We start from the raw sequence: 27,524 nt of genomic DNA on the forward strand, positions 1-27,524 counted from the left end.
CCCTCCTAAATAAGGCTTAGCCAAAATTAGGCAGAAAACTAGTTGGGAGCTAGGAGAGCCCCTTCTGTCTATTGTAATTACAGCCAATTCTCAGTTTTCCAGGGGCCATTGATCCGGACCTCCTGCTGCTCCTCTCTATTTGGGGCTGGGTGTTTGCTGTGTTTACCCTCCATTACCAACTGCACCCATCTGGGAGAAATAATAGAAGAAAGGAAATCTTGGGCCAGTCCCTCTCCTCTATTGGTAGCACTGAAGACTTGGCCGGAAGGGAAAGAGGCGGGACAATAGCTCACACTGAGGAACAGAATTTTCCCTTGGCCTATACAGTTTGGTCCACAAGGGAACTGAGAGCTGGATCTCTCTTCTTAGTGCTCAGGCCCTGCCACTATCAGCTTAAGGTTAGGCATAATGAGACTCCTTGTTGATGGCCTTCATTGCACTCAGCACATTCACATGTACCCCTGGGCCCTCTCCTGAAAAATCCAGTTTTGTTACGATAGATGGCATAAGGTTGAACTTGAGTGTATGTCAAAAAAAAAAAAAAACCCTTGAATTTTGTTTTGTTTTGTTTTATTTAAATAAGACATGTTGGTTCAAAGAAAGTTGGTTGAAATTTGCTTAAAATGGTTAAAATCATTAAACCTGGTTAGCCAACAAGGAGTGTGACAGCTTCCTGCTGTCCTGGGTAGCCTGGGTTATTATCAGTGGCCTACTGTCTAGACTTGTTCCAGAGATGTAATTCAGAGTCTTAGAGGAATTTAAAGGCCACTAGGAGAAGACCTTCCCATCTTTCTAATCATTGCTTAAATGTAAGACAGAGGAATGAATGTTCCCTCTGGCTTTGGACCTCCAGCCTCCTCTACTTTTCGGCCAACATACAGTAAAGAAAGTTTGTGTGTTTAATCTATGTGTTAGTTCATTATCATTCTATGAGATCAACAGCAAAAGACCAAGAGGTTACAGAACCCTGGCCATCATCCCAGCCTCTGCAAACACATGCTTGCTTAGGGTAACTTCTGTTTAAGGCGCTGTACCCTAAGATGTCCATTTCTATAGCTACTCAGAGAGGATGGTGTTCTCTGACAAACCTGACTCTTTGAGAGGAGGAAACTGTCTATATTTTTAACATTTCTTGAGTGTGGAATAATGCTTGGAACATAGCGTATAGTCAGTAAGTAACTTCTTAGTTGAAAGGAAGTGAAGTCAATAAGCGTAAGGTGGATTATATGGAAAAGGTGGAATGATTAAAAACTATTTCTGCCCACCCTTTTGTCCTTTACTGCATGATATACAAAACATGATGTGGCATGGCAAAATTTTATGTTCGCTATATAGAAGTCTCATATGGATGATTGTCTGTACAACTAATCTCTGGAAAAGGGACAGCTGCTACACTGCCATCCTTCCTCTGCTTTGTCAATCACACCTGAGCCTCTCCTCACTCTACTTCCTGTGTGTGTTTATGCACTTTAGATTTGCATATTGGTTTTCAGCTTAAACTGAAATTGAGCAAACATCAGCAAGACCAGAGAGTGTGTGAAGATGAAGACAAATTATAAGAGAGGCTACTATACTGCATTATATTCATGATGGTTGCTTTAAATTTCATTGATTCTAAATCCATAGTCGACTCTGAAGACCACAAAAATGTTGTTAAATTCACTTGCTTTGAAAGGAATAATTCATGAACTAACATGGAAATTAGGCTCATCTTGGGATGATTAGAGAAAATATTTAGGCAAGTGTTCCCTACCGGCTCCTTGAGCTAAGTCTTTTTCCATCTGACAAGGGAGAGCTTGACTAGCTTTGAATCCTGAAGCAAAACATGCCACACAAGAATCCACATAAGCATTATTTGCTTCATGGCGATAGATAATGGTATCTCAGAAACTTCACGTACAGAAATTGGAGGTGGTTTTAAAACAGAGTATCCTTGCTTATTCTGCCTTTCCCATACCATCCTGTAGGCAAGAGGTGCTCAGTGTGGCTCTTACAGCCATCTAGGTTAAAGGTCATGCTTTTAAGAAATGGTAAAAGCTCAAGTGTGTGTGATATAGCTTCTAAAATGTGTTCATCATTCATATTGTTCAGGTCATCAGCAGAGCCTCAAGCAGGCAGATATCATAAGAATCTGGCCCTGGCCTTGAACAAAACACTCTAAGTATAACTCATTGCAAACATACTTTTTGTCCATTTTTCTTGGGTTTGGATTCTTTTTCTAATGGCCTGATTCAACCACTTCTCAGACTTGACTGAGGACAAAACAGTACCCAAGTCCATATTTTCAAGTAGAAAAATACCATGGCTGCCTCCATATGGAATCAACAAAAATATCAAAGGTATATAGTGAGTGACTCAAAAATCTATAAAACATTAAATAGGAAAAAAAATAGAGAGGATAAACTGCAAAACAAAACCTAATTTTAATGTCAAATAGAATTTTTCTGGGATATTAATAAGCATTTGTTTTATATTTTAATAATAAGAAAATTAATAAATTTTCTTATAAAGTAAATAAGAGATATTTATTAGATTCTATCCAGGTGCAGATTTCACTGTTCTGGTCTCAGACTATGGCAGCTGTTTTAAAGGGTTATTTTCAATGTGTACATTTTCTCTTGTATCCCTAATAAAAGCTAAGATTGTAGAAGAATTATTATAAGTTAATTCAAGTGCATCCACTATCAGCATCATACCACTGTTCAAACAAAATGCTCTGATCACATATCCTAGCAGAGCTAGTCAGACAAATGGATGGATGGATCAAAAAAGACACAGACAGGTAGATGATAGATGAATGTGGGACTATAACTCCTAAAAGGCTGACCTATGCCATTGTCCCTCAGGATGCCTCCATCTGACCCCAAACACAGTAAGATGCTGTAGTTCATACTCATGGCAGGCTCTTGGGTCTCACGCTTGCTCTCACTTCGTCTTTTTAATCCATGTCACAACACTAAATAATGGTGGTGCTACGCTTTCCTTTCCCTTCACTGTGTTCACTCCTTTTCTGTGTAGTATGTTCTTTCCCATAGGATTCCATGTGTCTCTCTGCTTTCACTCTCTGTTTTAAGTAAAATGCCACCTTTCCAATTGCCAGGGCTTCAGGCACTCCTGCCAAGCTAGTAAGCCCTGCAGTGTCCCACATCCATACTAGTGTGAGTAAGGCATAATCTCTGCACAAGATAGTTTGTGCTGTCTTTGAATTTGAGAAGCCAAGAAGAAACTAGAACCACAAAGACTAAGAGAGTCCTTCTAAACAAGTCTGTGAGACACAGAATCCTCACCTGAAGCAGCCTCACTGCTCTCCATGTTAGTCTGGAAGACACAGAATCCTGACCTGAAACAGCCTGACTGTCCTCCATGATTTCCTCAGACTTATTAGTTCAGGAAATCACTGGATGGTTCAGCATGGGTAGAAGAATAAGAGAATGAATCTGATGCTATCCTGATGGTTCCAAAGTTCGGAATAAAAATATCATATATTGTAGTGATCTAATTTTTAGAAACACATGTGCCCTCACTGGGAAATCAGGGACTCCCTTCCTATGAGAGCTCTAAGATAAATACTGGGCTTGGTTATTTGACACAGGTCTTGAGAATGTGGGTATCTAGTCAAGACATGGCATTAAAAATGTAGACAGCCTGGGTCGGTATATGTTATTTCAAAAGAGGCTGTTGTTCTAAAGGATTTAATAAAATCAGTAGAGTTTCTCTGGGAAGATGCACTGTTACTTTTGTTTCTCTAATTGTTTGCACAGAATCTGACAAAATGTACTTTTTTGGGGGAGAAACAAATGAATATGTAATTTGTTATTACTATTTTATTCTTACATGTTCTGGACACCAATGTTAATTTAAAAAAAAAAAGAAAAATCACTTTTCCATCAACATTTATCTTCCCACTCCTGCCCACTGTCATCTACAGAACCAGAAGTTCAGATTGAAATCTACAGCTTAGGAACCCCCTTTTTTCACCAGCCACCTCTGCCTGGTAAGTTGCTTCCTCCATCCTCAGTGAAGTCTTACAAGTAGAATGAATTGGGAAGAAGATAGAACAGCAGACTCAAAGGCAGAGCAGAAGACCTAGACCAAGTAAGTGAAGAATATGAACGAAAATTAGAAAGAACAGGAAAGGAACCTGCGGGAAATGTGGGCCATGAAGATCAAATCTTCAAATTATAGGCATAGATGAGGGAGAAGAATCCCAAGACAATGTCATAGACCAGATCTTTAACAAGAAACTTCCCAAACTAAAGAATTCTATACCAATACAGACAGAAGAAGCACATAGAACCCTGACTAGAGAACACTAGAAAAGAAACTCTCCAAGGCATATCATAGTTAAAAAACTAAATATACAGAACAAAGAGAAATTATTGGATGCTGCACAAGAAAAAAACAGCGACAGATTAAAAGCATCTCTACAAGAGAAATTTATAGCCCTGAGTGCCTACATTAAAATATCAGAAAGAGCACAAGTAAATGAGTTAATGGTGTAACACAAGAATTTGGCAAAAGAAAAAGAACAAACCAAGTTCAAACTCAGTAGATTGAAGGGAGTTATAAAAGTCAAAGCAGAAATTAATAAAATAGAAACAAAGAACACATGCAAACAATCACTGAATGTAAGAAATTATTCTTTGAGAAGATAAGAACAGCAAACTGTTGGCCCAACTCACCAAAAGAAATAGAGTACCCAAATTCATAGACTCAAAACTGAACAGGGAAACATTACAACAGACACCAAAGAAAGAATATTATTAAAACTTTTGCTCCAATAAGTTAGAAAATCTAAGAGATAGATGAATCTCTTGATTTCTCCAAGCTACCAAAGTTAAACCAAGAAAATAACAACAACCTAAACAGTTCCATAGCAAAGGATGAGAATGGAAAGTAATAAAAGCCTTCCAGCTAAAAAAGCTCACACTCAGATGAATTCAGCCAACAGAGCTCTACCAGATTTTCAAAGAACTGCAAATGATACTTCTTAAATTCAAAAACTATAAGCAAGGGAACAATCCAAAATTCATCCTATGAGGCCAGTATTACTCTAATACCCAGAGAGGTAAAGACAATTACAAACAAACGAACACATAAACAAACAAGCAAGCAAGCAAGACTACAGACAAATATGCCTGATGAACAGAGATGCAAAAATCCTCAATAAAATACTAACAAACTGCATGCAGGCACATATCAAGAAGATCATACACTATGATCAGGCTGGCTTTAGCCCAGAAATTCAGAGATGGTTCAACACATGTAAGCTAATAAATATAACAATCACATAAATGGGCTTAAAGATAAACCACATGGTCATCTCAATAGATGCAGGAAAAGCCTTTGACAAAATCAAACATCCTTTCATGATAAAAGATCTAGAGTGAGTAGGCCTGGAGGGAACATACCTCAATATAATAAATGCTACATATGATAAACACACAGCCAAAAATCACCATAAATGGAGAAAAACTTGAAGCAATCTCATTAAAATCAGGAATGGGACAGGGCTGTCCACTATCCCCACTTTTGTTTTCAATATAGTGCCAGAAGACTAGCCAGAGAAATATGGAAATAGAAGGAAATTAAAGGATACAGACAGGAAAATAAGTTAAATTATACTTATTTGCATATGACATGACATTATATATAACAGATCCAAGAAATTCCACTAGGAAGCTTCTAGAAACAATCAACAAGTTAAGTTAGCATCAAAGACAATAAAATATCTTGAGATAAACTGCAAGAGCTACAGTAATAAAACCAATATGGTACTGCCACAAAAACAGACATATAGACCAATGGAACAAAATAGAAAACCCTAACATGAGTGCATGAAACTGCAGCCATCTGATATTTATAAAAAGTATCATCAACAAATGATGCTAGGATAATTGGATGTCCACACACTGAAGAATGAATTTAGTTCCATACTTACCACCCTACACAAAAATTATCTCCAAATGGGTCAAAGACCTCAACTTGAAACCTGAAATGCTAAAACCACTAGAAGAAAAGATAGACAAGATATAGGGATTTTCTGAATAGGACTCCATTTGTTCAGAGATTAAGGCCAACAATTAACAAATGGGAACTTGTAAAACTAAAAAGCTTCCATACAGCTAAAGAAACAATCAATCAAATAAAGAAGAAACCCACAGAATGGAAGAGAACTTTTATCAGCTACCTAATCTGATAAAGGATTAATATCCAGAATATACTAAGAACTTAAAAAACAAAGATTTCAGGAAACAAATGACCCAATTACAAAATGGGTTAGAGAGTGTCTTAGGGTTTCTATTGCTGTAAAGAAACACCATGACCATAGCAGTTCTTTATAAAGGAAAACATCTGATTGGGTTGGCAGAAGTTTAATCCATTATCATCATGGTGTGACATGGCAACATGCAGGCAGACATGGTGCTAGAGAACGAAATGAGAATTCTACATCTTGATCCAAAGGCAACAGGAAGTGAACTGAACCAGGCATATTTTGAGCATAGGAGACCTGGAAGCCCATTCCCACAGTGACATACTTCCTCTAAAAAGGCCACACCTACTTCAACAAGGCCACACCTCCTAATAGTGTCACTAGCTATGAACTTATGGGGGCCAGTTACATTTAAACTACCACAGGATCTAAACAGAAAGTTCTCAGTAGAAGAAAGAAAAATGTCTACAAAATATCTTAAAAAAAAAAAAAAAAAAAAAAAGTTCATCCTTAGCAATGAGGGAGATGCAAATTAAAACAACTCTGAGATTTCATCTCACCCCAGTCAGGATGAATAAGATGAACAAAACAACTGACACCAAATGCTAGTGAGGCTGTGGGGGAAAGAGAATATTTATTCACTGTTTGTCGGAATGTGAATTGGTGTAGCCACTCTGGAAATTAGTATGGAGAGTGGTCAAAAAACTAAAAATAAACCTATGATATGATCCAGCTACAGCAGTCTTTGGCAGATACCCAAAAGAGTCAACATCCTACTCCACAGATACTTGCTCAGCAATGTTCATAGATATCCTATTTACAATAGCCAGGAAATGGAAACAACTTAAATGTCCCCTAATTAATGTATAACAAAATGCAGTATCTATACATTTGTAGAATGCTATTCAGCAGTAAAGAAAAATGAAATTTGAAGTTAAATAGATGGACCTAGAAATGTTTATATTGGATGAGGTAACCCAGACCCAGAAAGACAAACATAGCATATTCTCTCTCATCTGTGATACCTAGTTCCAAATCTTCAGATGAAAGTGTATAATATGGAGTTACTACAGAGCCAGGAAAGTAAAAGGGACCATGGGGATGCTTGGAAGGGGAATAGCAGGATACAGATGATATTAAAGGGGAAATAGAAAAGGAGGAGGGGGCCCTAACTAGGAGGAAGGTCAATACAGAAGGAGAAGGAGGAACAAACAGCACCAAGGTTGTTTGATAAAGCCTCAAGGAATCATTCTCTCTCTCTCTCTCTCTCTCTCTCTCTCTCTCTCTCTCTCTCTCTCTCTCTCTTTTGCTGTAGATATCGCTCTGTATAAATAAAACACTGATTGGCCATTAGCCAGGCAGGAAGTATAGGCAGGACAAGGAGAGAGGAGAATTCTGGGGAGTGGAAGGCTGAGGCTCAAGTTTCCACCTTAAACCTAAGAATATTTAATAACAAATTCTAAACGGAGCCAAAACCAGGTTCCTCCTTCATGTCTCATATGGGCAGTTAGATGCTGCAATATGTGGGTTTGAGCTATGGCGGGTTCGTGGCCTGCGTTTGGGCTTGACCTAGGCTATGTTACATAGAGGTGTCTCCAAGCTGCGCACTATACTGTGTGTTAGATATAGTTTTTACTAGTTTAAAAAAAAAAGTGGGCTACACACTGCTTTGATAAAAGTATAGACCCACTATTTCTGAGAGTTGATGGCTCCCAGAGCTAGCAGAAAACGTACCACTGCCATGTTGGGAAGCTAAAGTGAATGGAGCCAACAGCCACAGCACTGTTTCATTCTTAGAATGCTGCAGTTTAAAACAATAGGTTCAAGGTAATATAAAAAATAAGCCACGTAAAGATGGCTACCACACAGAGAATCTGGATTATGTTCTCTTTGATATTCGTAACTGAAAAAAAAAACATTTGATTACAAAAGCTGTTGAGTTATGCCAAAATGTATATTTTAAAGGTAACTTGACTTCAAAATTTAGATATAAGGATATGTTGCTTTGGAAAAGAGGCTCTGCTTTTGTTTCCAGAGAAAGCCAGAGGCTATGGATTTGTTCCAGATTAAGATACATCAGGTTTGACCAGCCAAGACCCCCTGAAAGGTCTCTGATGACACCAAGGCCCAGATGATCCAACATCCAGAACCATTTCAAGGCAACTGGCTCAGACAATACAGCCTCATGGACTATTCCATAATCCTAAAATTTTCTTTGTGTCCCCATAAGATACAGTACCCCCCTCCAGCAGGAAGTAGTAAGAGAAGCTATGCCCAAATTCCCAAATAATACCAAGCTGGCTTTGGAGATGGAATTGGCTCACTCCTTCTCCAAACCCAGACATATTGCTAAAAAAAAAAAGGTTAAGAGATTCTTGTGTCTCAAATCAGAAGAGCCCTCTGGTGTGGGACAGAAAAAAACGAGTATTTTTATTTAAAGCAGGTTGATTATAAATACAATGTCTTTCTAAAGAAAAAAGGGGATAGTATAGATATGCTAGGATAAAAGGATAGATTAGTGAACCTACTTTAAAGAGCAACTTGTTTAAAATGTTTTACATTGCTATGGATTTTAGTTCATTGATGCAAATTTAAAGTTAATTTTGTTATACTGTGTGTATATTTCTACTCTTGTTTAAGGTATTATGTTTATGTAACTCATTTAGATTGTAATGGATAATTAAGAAATACAGATAATTAGTCATCTATGATAATCATACTTGTAGCCATGTTAGTTAAGTCTTCTAGGTATACATAGATATATTTCAGATAGATAAGTAATCTTCAAATACTTCAAAGACCTACAAAATATGGCATTTAAAATGTTTTAAAAATTTAGACTTTCTGGACAGTGAGACATGTCTGCTCCTGGCAGCACCGGATTTACTTCAGAGAGGAGGATGGGCATCGAAGACACTCTATATGGAGTTTATCTTCTTCTTGGCAAAAATAGCCATTTAGGCAAGAAACTGTTCTTGCCTGGACTGCTTGATCGACTGGACATGCAGGACCCATAAGAAGGTAACCACTGAACTTTGCTTGGCAAAATGGTCCTTCAGGTTCCTGCTTCACAGAGGAAACTGCCAGACATTCTACAGGACACTGAGAAAAGTGACTGCACAGAAGAAACTGCCAGACATTCTACAGGACACTGAGAAAAATGACTGAGAGACTCTAGCCCTGTGGGCTGAAGACAGATGCCCGAACTTTACAAGGGAACTTTGGATGACTGTCCAGACTGCCAGCTGTCTCTGTCTACCCTGCAAGACTCCCAAAAGTTGCTTGAATCCTTCTCCCATTTCTCAGATAGTATTATATCCTTCTGAGGTCTTTGATGTAGTTGAAGCTAGATACAGTTTTCCTTAGTTATGATAAGAGATAAGTTAGATATGAAACCTTAGACTCACAAATATAGGATAGACAGGATATCTTCTTTAATTTTGCCAAATAAACTAGTTATTATAAATAGACTAGATATTATAACTGTAATTCTTGCTTGATAATTATTTTGTTATCTGTAATTTTACTATGTAAAAGTTAAAACCTTCCTTTTTAAAAGAAAAAGTGGAAGTGCTGTGGATATCGTCTATAAAAATAAAACACTGATTGGCCAGTAGCCAGGCAGGAAGTATAGGTGGGACAAGGAGAGAGGAGAATTCTGGGAAGTGGAAGGCTGAGGCAGGGAGACACTTGTCATGGCGATGACAAGCAGCATGTGAAGATGCCGGTAAGCTATGAGCCATGTGGCAAGGTATAGATTTATAGAAATGGGTTAATTTAAATATAAGAACTAGATAACAAGAAGCCTGTCATGGCCACACAGTTTGTAAGCAATGTACGTCTCTGTGTGTTTACTCGGTTGGGTCTGAGCGGCCGTGGGAGTGGCGGATGTCAGAGATTTGTCCTGACTGTGGGCCAGGCAGGAAAACTCTAGCTTCTCTCTCTCCCTCCCTCCCCTCTCTCTCTCTCTCTCTCTCTCTCTCTCTCTCTCTCTCTCTCTCTCTCTCTCTCTCTCTGTCTCTCTCTGTCTCTGTCTCTCTCTGTCTCTCTGTCTCTCTCTCTCTCTCTCTCTCTCACACACACACACACACACACACACACACACACACACACACACACATACACACAAAGTTTGCCACTTGGGCCGACAATGCTCCCTGTAAGAACTACAGACTATTCAAAATCCCAATACTAGCCACAAGGACCTTCTCTCACATGGCTGGTCAGGATAGTCCAGATGACTCCCCAAACTATAGGCTATTGCTGTTGCTCTTGGATGCCTCTTACAGGTTGAATATAAGCACCTGTTGCTGAAGACAGCATTCACTTAGGACACAGGACTTAGATTATTTAAGCTGGATCTAACCTGAAAGCCTACTTCCTGTAGTCTAGCTTCCATACTACCAGAAAGTACTATGAAGCTTCAAAGGGATGGAAGTAATTAAACAGTCCTTCCCAGATTATGACACCTATGAACCACAACAATGACCACCATGGCAAGATATTCCTAAAGGCACAATAGTGGCACTCACATATTTATGATAACCAGCAGTGGATTTGAGGTCTACTTAACATGAGGAAAATCATGCCTGTTCATAGATATCTAGCCAACTACCTGGGGCTAGTTAGATCATGGATTTTATAAGAGAAGGTACTATTTGCCACTTGCTACACCAGCATAATTCCTTGACTACATTCTAAATCTTATTTTTATACCCACAGGTAAGTGTCGCTATTGCCACTCATCAAAGAAGCTTCTCTTTATAGAAAATAAAGACTATCCACAGAAAACCACAACTGTAACAATGCAAAGATCAATGGTTTGTGGGGTACCTAGCCCCAACAGATACATCTGCAACACAGTTCCTACATCTATGGCTCAGGGAACATCACGGAAAAAGTAAGAAAAGTTGTAAGTGTTGGAATCCCAGGAAGTCTGCAGTGTGATCACCTCTATTAGAAATGGGTACTTAAACAAGACCTGAATAATGATAATCCATAGATATGCCAATGCAAAAAGGCTTCAAGCTCATGTGGCCCCTTTCCTAGACAAAAAAATTCAGGCAATTAATGACTGCTGAGAGATGGAGAACTGGCCTCTCCCATGGATGAGTTCTCAGCCTCATGCAATATTGTCAGCCCTAAAACCATGTGCATACAAACAACAAAAATGGAAGTATCAGGTTGTACTTACATATTTGTACATATGTATATACACATTTATATAATAATATATGCAACACTAATAATCAAAGAAAAAGAGGCTATCGATTTGAGAGTGAAATGGGGACATGAGAAAAGTTGAAGGGAGGTGACATGGGAGGACCTGGAGAGAGGAACAGGGAAGTGTTGATATAACTACATTTTAATTAAAAGTGTAAAAAATAAATATATATTTTTATTTTCTCTGTCAAGCCAGGTGCCTAAACAAATACAATGATATATCAAAAGTGTAATGAAATTCCAAGAAGAAAAAATGAAACAATGAAAGTTTATATATCAATAATTATAAGGTAAACTTGTTGAAAAGATTTAATTTTACCTTTAACAAAGAACATGCACTAGGCTTTTGTTTGACATTTTAACTGTGCGGTTATTTGATAAGGGACTGGGTTCTAAGCAGCTGGGCCAAAAGCATGAATGGGTGCTAGATATTTTCCTTCCTGTAACACAATTTAATTTTTTAAACCCACTAATCTTACATCCTACAACACATATATACAGTATATATACACTAGGGTTATAAACTTCCAAAGCAAAAGTCTACAGGGGAAAATAAATGGGTGCCACACACCACCTTCTGCTGCATAATCTACAATTGATTCAGCCTAAAATTATATGCACAATGCATCGATCTGTGGTGAGTGTTGGCTCTTAAAGAGTTGATGGGTCTGACTCACCATGACTCATCAGTGCTAAGGCCATGAGTAAGCACAGGCCCTGTGTTTCCCTGACCCTAAGAGGGAAGTCCATCACTAAAATAAGCAAAGAGGTTTTCCAAGTCTCCACCTGCCCACTAACATCCATATTGGTCCATAGGTTTCCCTAAAGCCATCCTCAAACCAACAAAAGCAGATTTCTGCATAAGTGAGCTCACAGAAACTCTTATTGTTTGGTCAATGTTCACAATAGATTCCAAAATTAATTAGAAATTAACAGTGATGTATACCAATAAAAATGTTTAGGCAACACAGCTGAGCAGAGTCTCAGTAGTGAAACACTGTCCTGATACACGGGAAGCACCTGAAATAATGTTGCAACTCTCCCTTCCGTTCACCGGCAGGGACATTGGAGTCTGTTTAGACATCAGCTAAAGTACTTGAGAAAACAAGATTGTAAAATGCTTTCAGAAAACAACCATTTCATGTTTTTTTTATCCCAAAGCACAGCTTTTACTCACTGTCAGTTTGTTTAATGAGGTCAAAGGAGCTTTCACCAACAAATGGCTAAGGGAATAGGATATTAATCAGAACATGTGTTGTCACGATGAGTTATCTTAATTGGGACCCAGAGCACTCCAGATGATTGGGCGCTCTGCACTCATGGAGAACAACCCATGCTAGATTCTCATGCTAAGGGCAATTCAGTTATTAAAGAAATGTCTACTTTTTCTTCCAATATGTAAAAGGCTACAACAAAATACTTTCCCAAAGTAAGATATAGTATTAGCCTCTATTAGCCTCTGAGGAGGATGTATGCTTCACTCCTATAAAAATACATATATATATATATGGAGAGAGAGAGAGAGAGAGAGAGAGAGAGAGAGAGAGAGAGAGAGAGAGAGAGAGAGATGGGCCTAACTATTTGTGGAAAATAACTTCAGAATGTTTATCTTTATGGAATGTGCAATACTGCAGAGTACTGAAAATAAGCTGAGCACTGAAGTTAATAAGGGCTAATTTTGAAGTAATTAGAAAGGATTCCAGGTCCTGGCTGCAGCAATGCCAACTTGGGTATGGGAGAAAAGGTTGGTTATCAGCAAGAGTTCCCAGACTTCTGTCATTTTGACCTATTTTACATACCATATGATCTGAAGACACATTTACAGAATATAAAGTTTGTGACAATATGGTGGAGAAAAACTCTTAAGAGAATCAAAACATTTGAGAACATCTGCATTAAAGACAGCAAAGTTTCATCAAGATTAAGGACCAGGAAAACAATCAAAAATGACTAAAAGAAGACAGCAACACATCTGTCCGAAAAGGAGACCAAAAGGATGCTGCAGGGGAGCCTCATTGCCAGCACACTCAGTACATAAGATGGCCCAGGCTTCCTCTCTCTAGCAGGTGCATCCCAAAGGTAGAAACAGATACCAGGATACTCCATGTTACAGCCTCCAGTGGTCCTCAGAAGTAAGGATGGAAGGAAGGTCACTGAGAAGTTCAATCAACTCCCCCTGGTTATCAAATATAATAAGACCCAGTAAAGAAAAATATTTCTAATGTTATTTCCATATTATAAGTCAACCTAAGTACTGATCTATATATTTCCTTTCAATAGAGGGCTTTGGTGACCAAAAAGAAAGCAGAAGTGAAAATCCTCAAATTCTTTTCCACTTCATCCTACCAAGAAATGGTTTCAGTCTTGGTAAGGATTTTAAATGAAAATAGCATCAAGTCTCCAAAGCTTAATGCTTTTAGTCTTGCTGATTCCAAAGCAGTGACAAAGGACTTGAAACACACTCAGCCTGTTTTCCTACAAGCCTACAAGCACATGGCATACTGAGTCCCTCTTGAGGCAGTTGCAGGTTGGTGTCATAGGTGGATGACAGGGACAGAGGGCAGGGCTTGTCATTATTTACTGCAGCCAGTTCATTGTAACATCAGAGCAAGAATCCTGTTCATAAAACAATCGCTTTTTCTGCTTATTGGTTCCAGAGAACTTATTTTAATCACTGAACCAATCAATTTAATTCTTTTAAATATCTGGGAATAATTCAATTTAAGGGCACAGTTAAAATAAGAAGGCTTTATGAAGATGATCGAATTTAACCCACAATGCACTTGTAATGGCATCATGCCAGTTAGTTAAAAACAACTAAATGAGGATTGGGAGGCAGCTTATTTTTAGAACTCTTGGGTAGCATGCACAGCCCCTGGGTTTGATCTTCAGTGATAATGATGACAATGATGATGATACCAATGAAGTTCAAGTTTCCATATTAAAAATTAGAGGATTGATTGGATTTTAGGCTTTTATGCTATAGGAACTCATATGGGGGAGCATGGTCAGTTGTTAAATGCAGGATGGGGCAGGTGTCTGAGTGCTGGCTTTAAGCAGACATTATTCCTCCACAGAGCAATTTCTGTGGTGAGCCAATTGCCTTGACTTGGTCTGATGATACCTAACAAAGAGCCTCTGGTACTTGAGCAATTTTTCTCATAGAGAGTATAGCTAAGAAGTCACCATTTTGAATTGCATTTTATTTCTGCACAATTCACCTCTCAGTCATAATTATTCAAGGAGGGTTCACTCATTAGGCAAGTGATTTCTGGTTGCATGAAATTTCTGGTGAGGAATTACAGGTGTGAGTTCCCTAGGTACTATATGATAAGACACCTGGAGTGAGTTTTCTGATTACATTTTTAAAAAGCAGTTTAAAAACAAATTTTACATATGAAAGCAAAGACAGATGCCATTATGGCTACAGCAAGGGGGGCTGACACCTTCCCCTAATTCTTTTACTTTTATTATTTTATGTGTATGGCTGTTTTGCCTACAAATATATGCACGTGCCACATCCATGCAGTACCTGGAGATGGCAGAAGAGGGTATCTTGTTCCTGGAACTGGAATTGTATATCGTTGTGAGGCAACATGTGGGTGCTGGAAATCAAACCCTGGTCCTCTTCAAGAGCAACAAGTGGTCTTAACTGCTCTACCATTACTCCAGCCTCCATTTATTTTTTGAAACTTTGTCTCATGTGGCCCAGGACCATCCTGAATCCAAGGATGACCTTGAACTTCTTCTTATTTCTTTTTCAAAATATATTTTTACTTGTTGCTTGAGAATTTCATCTAAGTATACAATATGTTTTGTCAAAACAAAAAAAATCAAATCCATTCTTTTTTTTTTTTTTTTTTTTTTTTTTTTGTTTTTCGAGACAGGGTTTCTCTGTGTAGCTTTGTGCCTGTCCTGGAACTCACTTGGTAGTCCAGGCTGGCCTTGAACTCACAGAGATCCACCTGGCTCTGCCTCCCGAGTGCTGGGATTAAAGGCGTGCGCCACCACCGCCCGGCAATCAAATCCATTCTTAATGCCTTTTAATATGTATTTAAATTGTTGCTCTTAAATTTCTTTTTATTCCTCAATTTGTTTATCCAGCATTTGTTCTTCTAAGACATTCTATCCAAACTATTCAGCAAAAAACTTATCATGAAACAGAATGCCATAAGAGTGATAAAATGCAAAGCAAATATGGCACCCTTCACAAAAACCACTTCCTAGGAGCTCGCTTTATCTGAATATCATGCCCATGCATGAAGGGATGATCAGGAAAAAGACTGGGTTACAAATGAAACAATGAAATTTGTATAACAGGTAAGGGTAGATGGCACCATCTAGGAATTCCAAGCTGAGAGGGTGATGTAATTGCAACTTCCAGCTTTTAGATGAGTGGAAAGTTGTTGATGTAAAGTTAAAGGTGTACCCATAAAATACATCACATAACAGGTCTATTCATGACACCACAGGCTCATTGATTAAATGCCTTGGACAATAGGCCCATTTCTAACACTTAAGGCCCATTCATTCGTGGAGCTGTTCTATACTACAAGTTCACTCATGATGTACACTGCACTGCAGACTCATTCGTGACACTGTAGGTTCATGCCATTTGATCCTGCATTGTCACTGTCTTCAGTACTTGTTCATGCTAGTGAAAACTGGAGTCTAAGAAAGTGTATTTTGATTCCCAACCCAACACTGAATAGAGCCTCATGTTTATTTCTACCAAAAGTAATAACTCATTCAAGATAAAAAAAAAATGTGAAAACTGAAAACATTAAACATATCCTATTTATGTCGTGCAATCAATGGTCCCAAGCTCATATATTAGCAATGTGTATTAGTCTACTGAACTGCAGTCAGCAAATCTAGAATCAAGTTTTATATGAAGTTTGCAATAAAGAATGTCAGGCAGGAAAAGGGGGCATACAGGAAGCATTTGTGATGAGAAAGTATGCTGGAGAGAAAAGACACAGCAGGAGTTTGTAACTTACTGCAGAGAGAGGATAGCGCTCTGCTCTTTAAATGCAATGAGGTCTCATTCAGCGTGGAATGTGAGGACGAATTAACAGCACTGCTTCCCTCCTAGCACAATGCTAACAAGTTCACAGTAGTTGCACACTCTATGAAAACCGTGATGAGAATGACACTCTTACCATCTGTTTTCTTTGAATCATTTCCGGTGCCGGAGTGATCCTTCTTGTCTGCCTTATTTTTACCGTCTTTCAAGTCACCTGAAAACAATAAGCGTGACAAACTGAGTGTGTGCAGCTGAGGAGGTAGAAACACTTCAACCCTGTCAGGATGGGACACAGTGCAGCACAGAGGTGTGAGGGAGCACACATCCTGGTATCAGTGTCGTTTGTAACCACATGATAGGTTCTGAAAATCAGATTACAGTCAGAAATTAAAATTAAAATATCCACTCAAACATGCTTCAGTGAAAGCTGTTTTTCTAAGAAAGGCAATTCAGTTTTGTTGTTAGGCTGTGAAGTAAGGGAAATCCTGGAACACAAGTAAGTTATACTAATTAATAGCTAGTTAACTATGTTAACTAATAGTTATGTTTTAGTTCCTTATCTGCAGAATGGGGATAATAATGTCTACTTTACATACAGACCAGTGGACAGATGCACCTGAGCCATGTAAGTGCTAAATGTAATTGTGGTGTACTGCTCAAAGGCAGCTAAGAGTGTTATTCTAATTAATGAGCTTGTCAAAATATCATTTTCCAAAGTTAAAAATACTACTCTCACAAATGTGAGCAAACACCTGTCAAGAATATATATAACTCATTGATGAGGGAAAAGAGAGAAAACAAAATGATCCTAAGAGCATCCAAGGAAGTGGGTATTCATGAGCATCTTAGAAGTGTGTAAAACATGGCTTTTAGGTAATAGACAAAGTGTTAATAACCACAGAATAATGTGCATGACCTCCAGGCAATCTTCAGTACAAGTCAGAATCTCTTATCTAGCAAATAACTTTACCATTATATGAATCAAGTACCAAAAAGCAAGTTTAAACACACTTGTATTCCCCAAAACTGTGGGTCAGCAGGTTATGGACCAATCCAGTCAGTCATCTGTTAGAGCCAATGACGTGTTACTGGCACTTGGCACATGACTTACCCATGGCTACATATTATCTATGGTAGTTTCACTTTGTAAGAACATAGTTGAATGGGTGTGGCAGAGACAGACAGCCTTTAAATATTTCCTACGTGGCCCGCTATACAACAAGGAGTTACCCCTTGTTGAGAATGTCATTGGTGGCGATCTGCTTCACGACTGGAGTAACATTCAACGGGAAGGAGGGGTGCTTTGCACCAGCCTGATTTCCAAGTGTTTGATATTTTTCCTACTGGTTTTACTAATGCACTGTTCTTTTTCACCTGCACACAGCCAGGAATACCTTACTACTCAAATACAACACAGTCACAGAATCAAGAGGATCCTAGCAATAAGTTTTGCAGTGAGCTGAAGTAGCAGGATATGTACAAGTGAAGAATTTTATCCTTTGTCAGTGTGCGCTGCAGTGTGCCAAGTGCTTTGCACACAATCTCTGCAGTGAAGTCTTGTAACAACCCCAGTGTGAAGGAACCACAGTGGAGAGTGGAGGGATGCATCACAGACTCCTTCAGCAATTCAGGGAGCTATCAACTCACCTAGCGCTGGAGGATGTTTTCCATGTGGAGACATCCCTTGGTAGCACTGTAGCCAGAAAAACAAACGTTGGCCAGGTGCCTGCCACCAGCACATGTTTCAGACACGACGACGATGACGACTCTTACCTTACCTTCTACCCTAGCATGACATCTCCATCTTCCTCTGGTAGCAAACTACACCTGGCTGCTACTATAGATCTGCTCGCAGCTAACCTGTCTGAAAATGTTTTTGAACAAGTGACCAATGGTGCTCCTACGAAGTAATTGTGCTCTAGCTGATTTGCAGGGAATTGACCCCAGGCACATTTCATCAGTCCCAGTGAAGCAATAACAGGCCACATGGATGGGTCTGATTCCAGAGGCTCAGCTCTCCACTACTGTATCTTCCTGTGACATTCAGATTTCAGATTTCAGACTCTCTAGTACTGTTTTCATTTTAAAGGCCTTTTGCTTATAGATCTAGGAAGAAATAGTAATAGTAGGATAATTTTAGGCTGTGATATATTTTATAGAGAATATATACTTAGTTTGACAAATCTGAAGTTACCTTAGAAATCAACTAACTCATAAGGTTTGCTTTAATTCTTAATTCTGAAATGGGATGGACAGATTGGCTGGAAGGATTAAGAAGGGTGTTTAGGGTCTGTTTAGGATTGGCTTAGGTGGGGGACATGATTAGTATCCTCTGAACCACCAGTGAACCAAAAAGAGTTCCTTTGTATTTCCTATGGAACAATCCAGCTTTCCCTGTTGAAGAACGTTAGAGATGGACTGAGCACCAGAGGTCCCGTGGTTAAATTTATCGCTGGCAGTTTTTGACAGTCCATCTTCCCCACATGAACTTTCATGCTCCTCATTTCTCTGTCAGGTTGCTCTGAGCCAGAGCTCTCTCTGTAGCAGAAGTGTGTGGAGGTGGCAGACAAGCAGCACACAGCCTGTCTTCTTAGGTGGGCTGAGGAGGCTCACAGAGAAGTTGCCTTGGTAGAAACCAAGGCTTAGAGGCTCCTTTAACCATCAAAGGGGAACTCTAACCAATATACTTCAGGCCTAACCTAGAAAATACTTTTGTGGTCCACATAGAAGTGTTCTGAGAAAGTGACACATGTCTGTTTGCTAACACTCTCAGAGCAGAACCCATTAGATGACTTCCCATGGGCTGTACATAAAATCATGGCAGATGTGAACTGATTCTCAATAAATGAGATGAAGGCACCTTCTGGGCAGTTCTAAATCATCTTAATTAGGCTGTTGCAGCCAAGTCCCCAACTACCCCAGCCATTCTTATTATTGCCCTAAATTGATTTTTCCCCCACTCCTCATTCCATACTTAAATTTGAAGGAAAATGGTAGACTGCCACCCACTTTACAACATGGTCATGACACCAAGATCCCCTGATTCAAGATTCAGGCTCCTGATTTGTGTCTTTTAGGTTCTCAAATAACAAACATTAATTGATATATATTCCCCCTGCTCTCCAACTCTTTGTAGAGCTGACAACCTGCTGACAGTGTGTGTGTGTGTGTGTGTGTGTGTGTGTGTGTGTGTGTTAGGTGTTTGGATTCATTGGTTCCTCTCAACAACTACACCAAGGGCTGGAAATCTAGGTCTCATGAATCCACTGCCTGATTTTGTATGATCCACACACAAAAATGACTTTTATATCTACAAAAGGTTGATTGAAAATGAGCATGTGCCATGAATATTAGATTATATTCAAATTCCAATGTCCAAAGATAAAGTCCTACTGGACTACAACCTAACTTACGTGTTCATGAGCCGTCCTTAGCTGAGGACTGTGTTGAATAGCTGTGACAGAAAGTACAGGGGCTGCAGGGTCAAAGGGATTTAGCATCTGGCCCATTACAGAAAGCATGTACCATCTCTGTCTTCTACACAGCAGACAGGGCTTGACATTCCTCTGATCTCCACCTCTTCCTAGCAGTGCTGGGCTTGGCAGATAGTAAGCAAGAACTGGCTATGGAACAGAGAATGGGATTCCCCAAAGCCAAGCATTTCTGCTTGATGACTACTTAAGTCCTTTAATTTCTGAGTTTTGATTTTCCCATCTGTAACATGAAACTATGTAAGCAAGAACTGGCTATGAAACAGAGAATGGGGATTCCCAAAGCCAAGCATTTCTGCTTGATGACTGCTTAAGTCCTTTAATTTCTGAGTTTCGATTTTCCCACCTGTAACATGGAATTATGTCTACAATGTTAGGATTTGTATGTGTACCTGTGTGGACGTGTATGTGCATGTATGTACATGGATGCACATGTGTGTGCATACACCTGTGGAGACCAGAACTCAGCCTTGAGTGTTCCCTAAACACCATCAACCTTGTGTTTTGAGGCAGAGTCTCTCACTGGCTTGGCTACCATGATTATTACTGAACTCTCACAAGAGACTGAAGATCTGAACAGGTTTTATATGTATTTTATACAGAGGCAGAACGGTTATATATTCTAACTAAGTTCTCTGAGAAGAGAGAAGCAACAGGATTGTGACTTGACTCCAGATCTGTGTGCAAAGGTGCCCTGTTATTCAGTCAGAGCCTGCCATCTGCAAGCTATAGAAACAGAACTTACTGCCCATCTGTCACCTGCCCATGGGAGCTGATTCCATCCATGCCTTAACACATACTTTAATCTCTCTGGCTGAAAAGCCTCTCCCCTACCTGACCCACAAACTAAAACTTTGAAAAACCAGAAACTATCCCCCTCTGGAGACATCTCAGATACTTTTCTCATTTCACTAACTCAGCTACTAACAGCAATCTCTTCCTAAGTGCAGGACTCTTAGGAATTTTACCTGCTACTCTACCCTCTCTCATTTTGGCATCATGTACACATTCCTTTAGAATCATATGTGAGGGTGTCTATAGCCACACAACATCACAGGCTTCCCATACCCTTTCCATTCCTAAATCCCCCAGACCTAATATAGAGCTTGACAGAGAGTTGTTAAATAAATGTTTATTGCATTAAATATAAGAACCCATCAATTGTCAGAAAATGTTGGTGGCTCATTGCCCTCAGTTTGCCTGGACCATTTTGATTTTAGAACTGGAAACCTGTATCTCAGGAGGTCTTCATCTACAGCCAAACCAGGCTGACTAGTCACCCAGTGTGTGTGCTTAGGTCCATGTCAATGTACAGACACACACTTTGGTCCCCTGCAGACCAGAGCCTGACCTGGTTAAAGGGATGGAATATTTATTTGGGAAGTTGACTTTCCTCTACTCATTTTAGAAGTTAGCAATCCAGGCAGTGCTGGACTTGTTCATAGGACTATGCATCACTTGTGAGCATCTCCAGGGCATCAGGAAAGGGCCAGAGAGGTGTGTACCTTTCAGAGAGAAAGGCAGAGCTAAGCTGGTGGCCATAGGATGGGATCCTGACTGGATCTCTGGAGGAACATGGAACCCTGCAAGCTGCCAGAAAAGGGAGAGTGTCACCAGTTTCTGTTTGTCACATCATTATCACTACAAAGAGAGTCGTTCAAAGGCAGCCCCTTCTCACCATTCTGCTGTTTTTCTCCTGCCTTGTCGCCTTTGGGGTTCTTCCCCTTGTTTGTACGAGCTCCATTGACTTGACCTTTTGTTTCTCCTGATGTCTTTTTCTCAGCTTTGCTGGATGTGCCTTTTTCAGTTTGGCTTTGGGCTTCCAATTCCTTTTGCTTTTCCTCAGCAGCCAGACGATCCTTCTCTTCAGCTTCCTTCTTGGCTTTCTCTTCTGTATCCACAGCGATGAGGAAAGAGAAAGAGAGGTCTATCATTAGGAAAATGGCCTTTTTGGAAAAGTAATCAGGAACAATGATGCTCATGAGAACTAGTACACTAAAATGACCTAAGAGGTCTATTGAGAGTGTTGGATATATTCTTGATTCATTTAAGTCAGAGTGACATGTGTATTTAGGATATCAATAAATTGATTCATTTAAGTCAGAGTGACATGTGTATTTAGGATATCAATAAGACAGATCACATCTGAAAGTATTGAGTTAGAGACAGGGTCCAGAGAGCATAATGGCAATGTAACAGCGATGGCATACACATTGCTGTTCTTACTGCCGATAACCTCTAGTGAATATGTCCTCATGCCAGGCACTATGCTCAACAGCCTTCAAAGGTTGTTTCTGATCATCATTAAACTATTTTACGATCCTATTTTATGGGTATGAAAATTAAGGCTGAGAGACACTTTCCCCCAAGCACAGTCAAAAAAATAATATGGCATTTAATGAGGTTTGCTTAGAACCTAAAGCCTAAACTTTAACAACTGACTATGGAACAATAAGTCAGAGAAAATGACCATCATTAGAAGACTATAAACTCAAGCCAGAGTTTGTGAATTAAAAAGTAGGAAGAGGTGAGTTAAACCTCTTAAAACTAAAAGCAAACCACAAATCCCAAGATACTCAACTGTCCTCAGGATGAGGGGTAGCCTTCAGTTTGGCCAGAAACCTGCCCTGGGTCCTCCTTTTTACTGAGTATCCATATTCTTTCTAATGCAGTTGATTGACTCTGTGCTTAATGAAAATATAGTACAAGTGCATACATCAAATATTTATGGAAAGATTGGCTCATTCATTCAGCTGGTACTTATTGAACAGCTATATTGTCAAGAACAATTTTAGATCCTGGGGATATGACAACAAGCATGACAGAACCATGAAGTAGATTATAATTAAGTGAACAAATGGAGATAATTTTGGATATTGAAAGCATAATGCAAGAATTGAATATAAAGAGACAGGACAGGACGGGACATAGCACAGGGCAAGAGGTGGCTTTAAACAGAGGGGTGAAGAAGGCTTTCCTGAGAAGACAGAATTTGACCAAATCCTGAGTGATGAGAAGCTGACTAGAAAACCATCTGTAGAAACTGTAGCATTCGTTAGAGAAATTAGACAACATGGAGGCCATGAGAGAAACATGCTTGTTTTGTGCCTGGTTGTTGAACTGGCCCAAAGGAGATTTGGCAAGGAGTTAGTCATAGATAAAATTCTCAAATGACCAAGGACAGGCACAGATCAGATCATGGAGGCTGGAGGGCAAATAGCAGGTCTGGGCTGAAGAGAACAACATGTATGAAAGGCCACTTACACAGCCAAATCCTCTGTAAGTTCTAGGGATTTGCCCCATGGAGCTCACTCTAAAGACATTCTTGACATTTTCAGCTTCCTCTATGCAAAGCATTATAGAATTTCTCTCTAGATGAGTGAAAAACTCCTTCTCTCTCATTACCAGGGGTCTTCTGTCTTCCCCTTTGGTTAGTTTTGGTCTTTGAGCTGTTTTCACACAATGTGATTGCTTTAATCTAATAGATACCAGAAAGCCTGTGCATCCGATATTTCTTTTTGTATTAGCTGCAAAAGCACTCCAAGTTCCATTTTGGCCTAGATTGGTGGGTTGACAACACTTTGTGACAATCATTTTGTAGATGCTCAGGATGCCTAGCTTATTTTTTTTTTAACTTTCCAGGCCCTCGTACTTGTTTATCCCAGGTCTTCTTTAATACAGCATGACATTTTTATTCATCATTTCATTGATCCAGCAATCCATCCATCTGATAACTCATTCATTCTCTCATCCAAATCAATGACCCGGCCTCATCTCCAGCAAATTTAATCATATTCTAAAAGGAGATGGATAAGGATAGGATATTTCAAATGCTTCTTGGGTAATCTTGGCACACAGCAAGTACTGAGAAGCTATAATGTAAAGTCTAAGCATTCACCCCTTAATGTGTTATGACATGCTTCTCCTCAACAAGATATATTTACAATTTACAATGAAAGGATATAAAATATTTCTTTAAAATAACAATCATATCCCAAACTAGCACAATACAACTTCTGACTTCCACAAAAATGTAAACTAAAAAAATGGAAGAATGCCCTATGAGATGGTGGGTGGACATTCCCAGCAGGTTGCAAGCACGGAGGAAGGGGGCAGTCCTAGGACATTCATTCAGGCTTCCTGATATCCATAGGTGTTTTGAGGACAGGGCAAATGTCACACTCATCACTGTTTGGCATAGTGCATTGTACACATCATGTTCTCCTGAGGTTTTGATAAAATCGTGAGATGTTGCCCATGCATATGATTTATATGAACTATCAGTGTAACCTAAAACTTTAGATTGATACAACACCAAAATATACAGACTCTCTGGTCTTATTCTGAAAATATTTGACAAACATTAGCTTCCTTAACTTATAATATAGACAAGTAAAAAGATGACTGTTCTTTTCCTGTTCTCATCGATCAGTGCCTTTCTCAGCCATCATCAGAGAAGCTTCCTCCTGCAGTATTTTGAAACAAATACAGAGACCCACAGCCAGATGATATGCTGAGAGTGAAAGACCTTAGAACACTCAGCCCTAAAAGGGATATCTCTATCAAATCCCTCCCCTCAGGACTCAGGGAAACTAACAGAAGAGGAGGCAAGAAAGAGTGTCAGAGCCAGAGGGGATGGAGGACTCCAAAGAAACGAGGCCCTCTAAACCAACAGGATCGATGCACATATGAACTCTCAGGGACTGGGGCAGCATGCACAGGGCATGCACAGCTCTGCCCCAGGTTCTCTACACATATATTATGACTTCCTCTTTAGTGTTTGTATGGGATTCCTGAACGTGAGAACATGTAGGTCTCTGATGTTTGCACCTTCTCCTTCTTTGTTTGTCTTGTCCAATTCCAATGTGATAGCTTTTGTTATATTACAGTATATTTTATTTTGTTATTTTTTTAAAAGATGTCTTTTTATTATATAGAGGAAAACAGAAGCAAGGGGAGGCAGAGTAATTCATATTTAGAATGCACTATCAGAGAAGATTAGCTATGGCCACCTTCACAGAATCATTAATGAGTGCATGGCAAACTTCCAACACTCAAAATATCTCCAAGTTGAAAATCATTTAAATGAAATCTGAAGCTATTAAATCATACTTTACTATGGAAGAGCATACAATAGTATCTTAGAAAGAAAAACTCATTTGACAACTGAGTCAGACCAATTTTTAATGGGGAATGTAGAAAAACAACTGAGAAGAAGGGGAGGGAACATTTCAGAGGCAAATCCGTGTTTGCTCAAGTGTAGCTAATGTGGAAAAGTTATTTTAAGTTAACAAACGATAGCTCTTATCACAACATGATCAAATCAGAAACGAGCCTGGCCCACAGCATGAATTCCTTCTCTGCAATAACCTTCTAGTAAGTTCTAGCCATGGCCCAACAATGCCCTTTGGCTTGTCTAGTCACCTTCTGCCTCTGGCTTGTGAGAGTGTCATCGGCCATAGAGTACACAAGGAGATGCTACTGAAGACAGAGAGACAACAGCAAACACGTATAAGACTAAAATCACATCTACGCTCTCCCACTGCAATCATGTTCCCTTATATTCTTAGGGTGAATTTATTGCTATAGAGACCATCAACCTACAGTGAGAACAAGTCAGTGAGACACTGTCAATCTGCACGGACCCACATGTTTCAGTAATGGCATGGATACAAAGAAGTCATTAATCAGGTCTTAGATCTAGACTCCTTAGCATCTCAAGGCTTCTTGACTTGTAGGCTGTAAACTCTATGATCTGTTTTCTTTTGCTTCTCTTTCAACCCATCTTGGGTTGATGTGGCTCATCATGAAAGCAACCAATGGAAAGCAGCTGAAGAGTTAGGGTGTGGCAGAGTCCTTAGTAAATTACACTTCTCACACAAGATCAGGGGCTACTCACACTAGATGCCTATACAGTCTCAAAAATGCACTTGAATCTTTACTCAATTTCCTCTGTAAGCAATGGCCCTATAGATTCCTTAATGGAAATACAATTGGGCTACTTAGCCTTTGATCTACTCTGAACTGCTGATTTAAACAGGAAAGAAAAAGAGATGGGGAGAGAGGATGGGAATATGAACACGAGGCAAGAGATAGGAATCTAACTGGCTGACATAAGCACATATATAATCTCTCAGTTATGCTCCATACAGAAACAAGGAAGGCACAGAGGCCACAGAGAGCACTGAGGGCACCCAAGAGTTCAGAAGGTGTCCTTATAGCAGCGCCCTATGTATACTCGCTGATAGAAAATGTAAATCAATATCAAAAATCCAAAATTGAGGAAAATGTGTCAATGAAATTGCAAAGCTTATTATTAGAATAGAAATAAATGTTAAAGATGAAAATTGAGGCAATTATTTAGAAATAATATAATGGGCTAGAGAGTTAGTTCAGTGGTTAAAAGTACTTGTGGCTCTCACAGAGGATCACATCTTGTTCTACAACCATCCCTAACTCCAGCTTGAGGGAACCTGATACTCTCTTCTGATCTTTGAGGGCACCAGGCACACACATGGTGCACATACATATACAGGCAAAACACTCATGTACAAAAATAAACGTTAAAAAAAAATGTGCAAAGTTAAGCTGAATGGGAAACAACACTGTTCTAATCACCAGGCTGAGAACTTCACAGTATTCAACAAAAGCTGAGTGCTGATAAGCAGGCAAAAAATGGATTTCTCAACAAGTGCAAAGATTTTCACGATATATCATATGTGATATATTATCACATTTATTGAGACTCATTGTCCAATAAAGAAACTTAAAGAAGGATACTTTGACAACTAAAATAATATCCTTAATATTCAAAAATTATTGTGACTCAACAATAAGAATGCGGACATCCTAATGGGAAACGATAGTAGAGAGAAACGGGTAGTTTCACTGTTCTTGCATCTGAGAGAGAAAATTCGGTTTTGAAAAAAATGCCAGAGATGATTTTAGCATCAAAAAATTTTAAAGTTTTGATCTCTGTTGTCAGAAGAATCTTATATATATTTATAATTTTATTACATGCAATAATGACCTGGAACCCTTACACTCAGTAATAGAGGAACATCTCAATGATTGTATCCTAGACAACATTACATCAGAATATTCAGCATCAGGTGAAAAAAAAGTCCAAGGCAGGAAAAAAAAAGAGCAGAATGTAAGTGGCATTGTATTATAAAATTGATTTGTGGGGGTTAGTTTACCATCTGTATACATAGCTGAGCAAAACTAGATTGGTTCAGAGCAAGAGTTACTGACATCTAGGTAGGGTAGAATGATTTTATTCTCTTCATATATAGTTTAAATAGTTCAGCACTTGTAATCTACACACATTATTCCATTAGCAGGAAATGAATATGTAAAAAGTATTAAATACTGGGCAGAAATTAATAAATATAGACCCTACTTATCAATTGTTGCACCCTTAAATTTTAGGATGGAAATGATGTTTGATCCAGAAAACTATACAAAGTATTGACTAAATCTTTCCTAACCAACATGGAGTCTACAGAACTCTGTAATTCAGGTTGGATTATATAACCTAAACCTTATCTTATTTCCTAACAATATATGT

The 27,524-nt window shown here is 39.1% G+C and overlaps 1 protein-coding gene across 9 annotated transcripts in view; it reads right to left on the reverse strand.

Moving 5' to 3' along the window:
- Positions 1 to 27,524, reverse strand: part of Pde1c (phosphodiesterase 1C) — a 621,274-nt gene that overhangs the window by 157,721 nt on the left and 436,029 nt on the right. For all 9 annotated transcript variants that reach the window (XM_052720608.1, XM_052720605.1, XM_052720604.1 and 6 more), the window contains 2 exons: positions 21,633 to 21,845; positions 16,600 to 16,677 (listed from right to left, as the gene is read on the reverse strand). In XM_052720608.1, the coding sequence (XP_052576568.1) occupies positions 16,600 to 16,677; positions 21,633 to 21,845 (291 nt within the window). The remainder of the gene's footprint in view (positions 1 to 16,599; positions 16,678 to 21,632; positions 21,846 to 27,524) is intronic.

The sequence above is a fragment of the Peromyscus californicus genome, unplaced genomic scaffold (genome assembly GCF_007827085.1).
Source record: "Peromyscus californicus insignis strain IS unplaced genomic scaffold, ASM782708v3 Scaffold_6__1_contigs__length_162567912, whole genome shotgun sequence".
Lineage (NCBI taxonomy): Eukaryota > Metazoa > Chordata > Mammalia > Rodentia > Cricetidae > Peromyscus > Peromyscus californicus.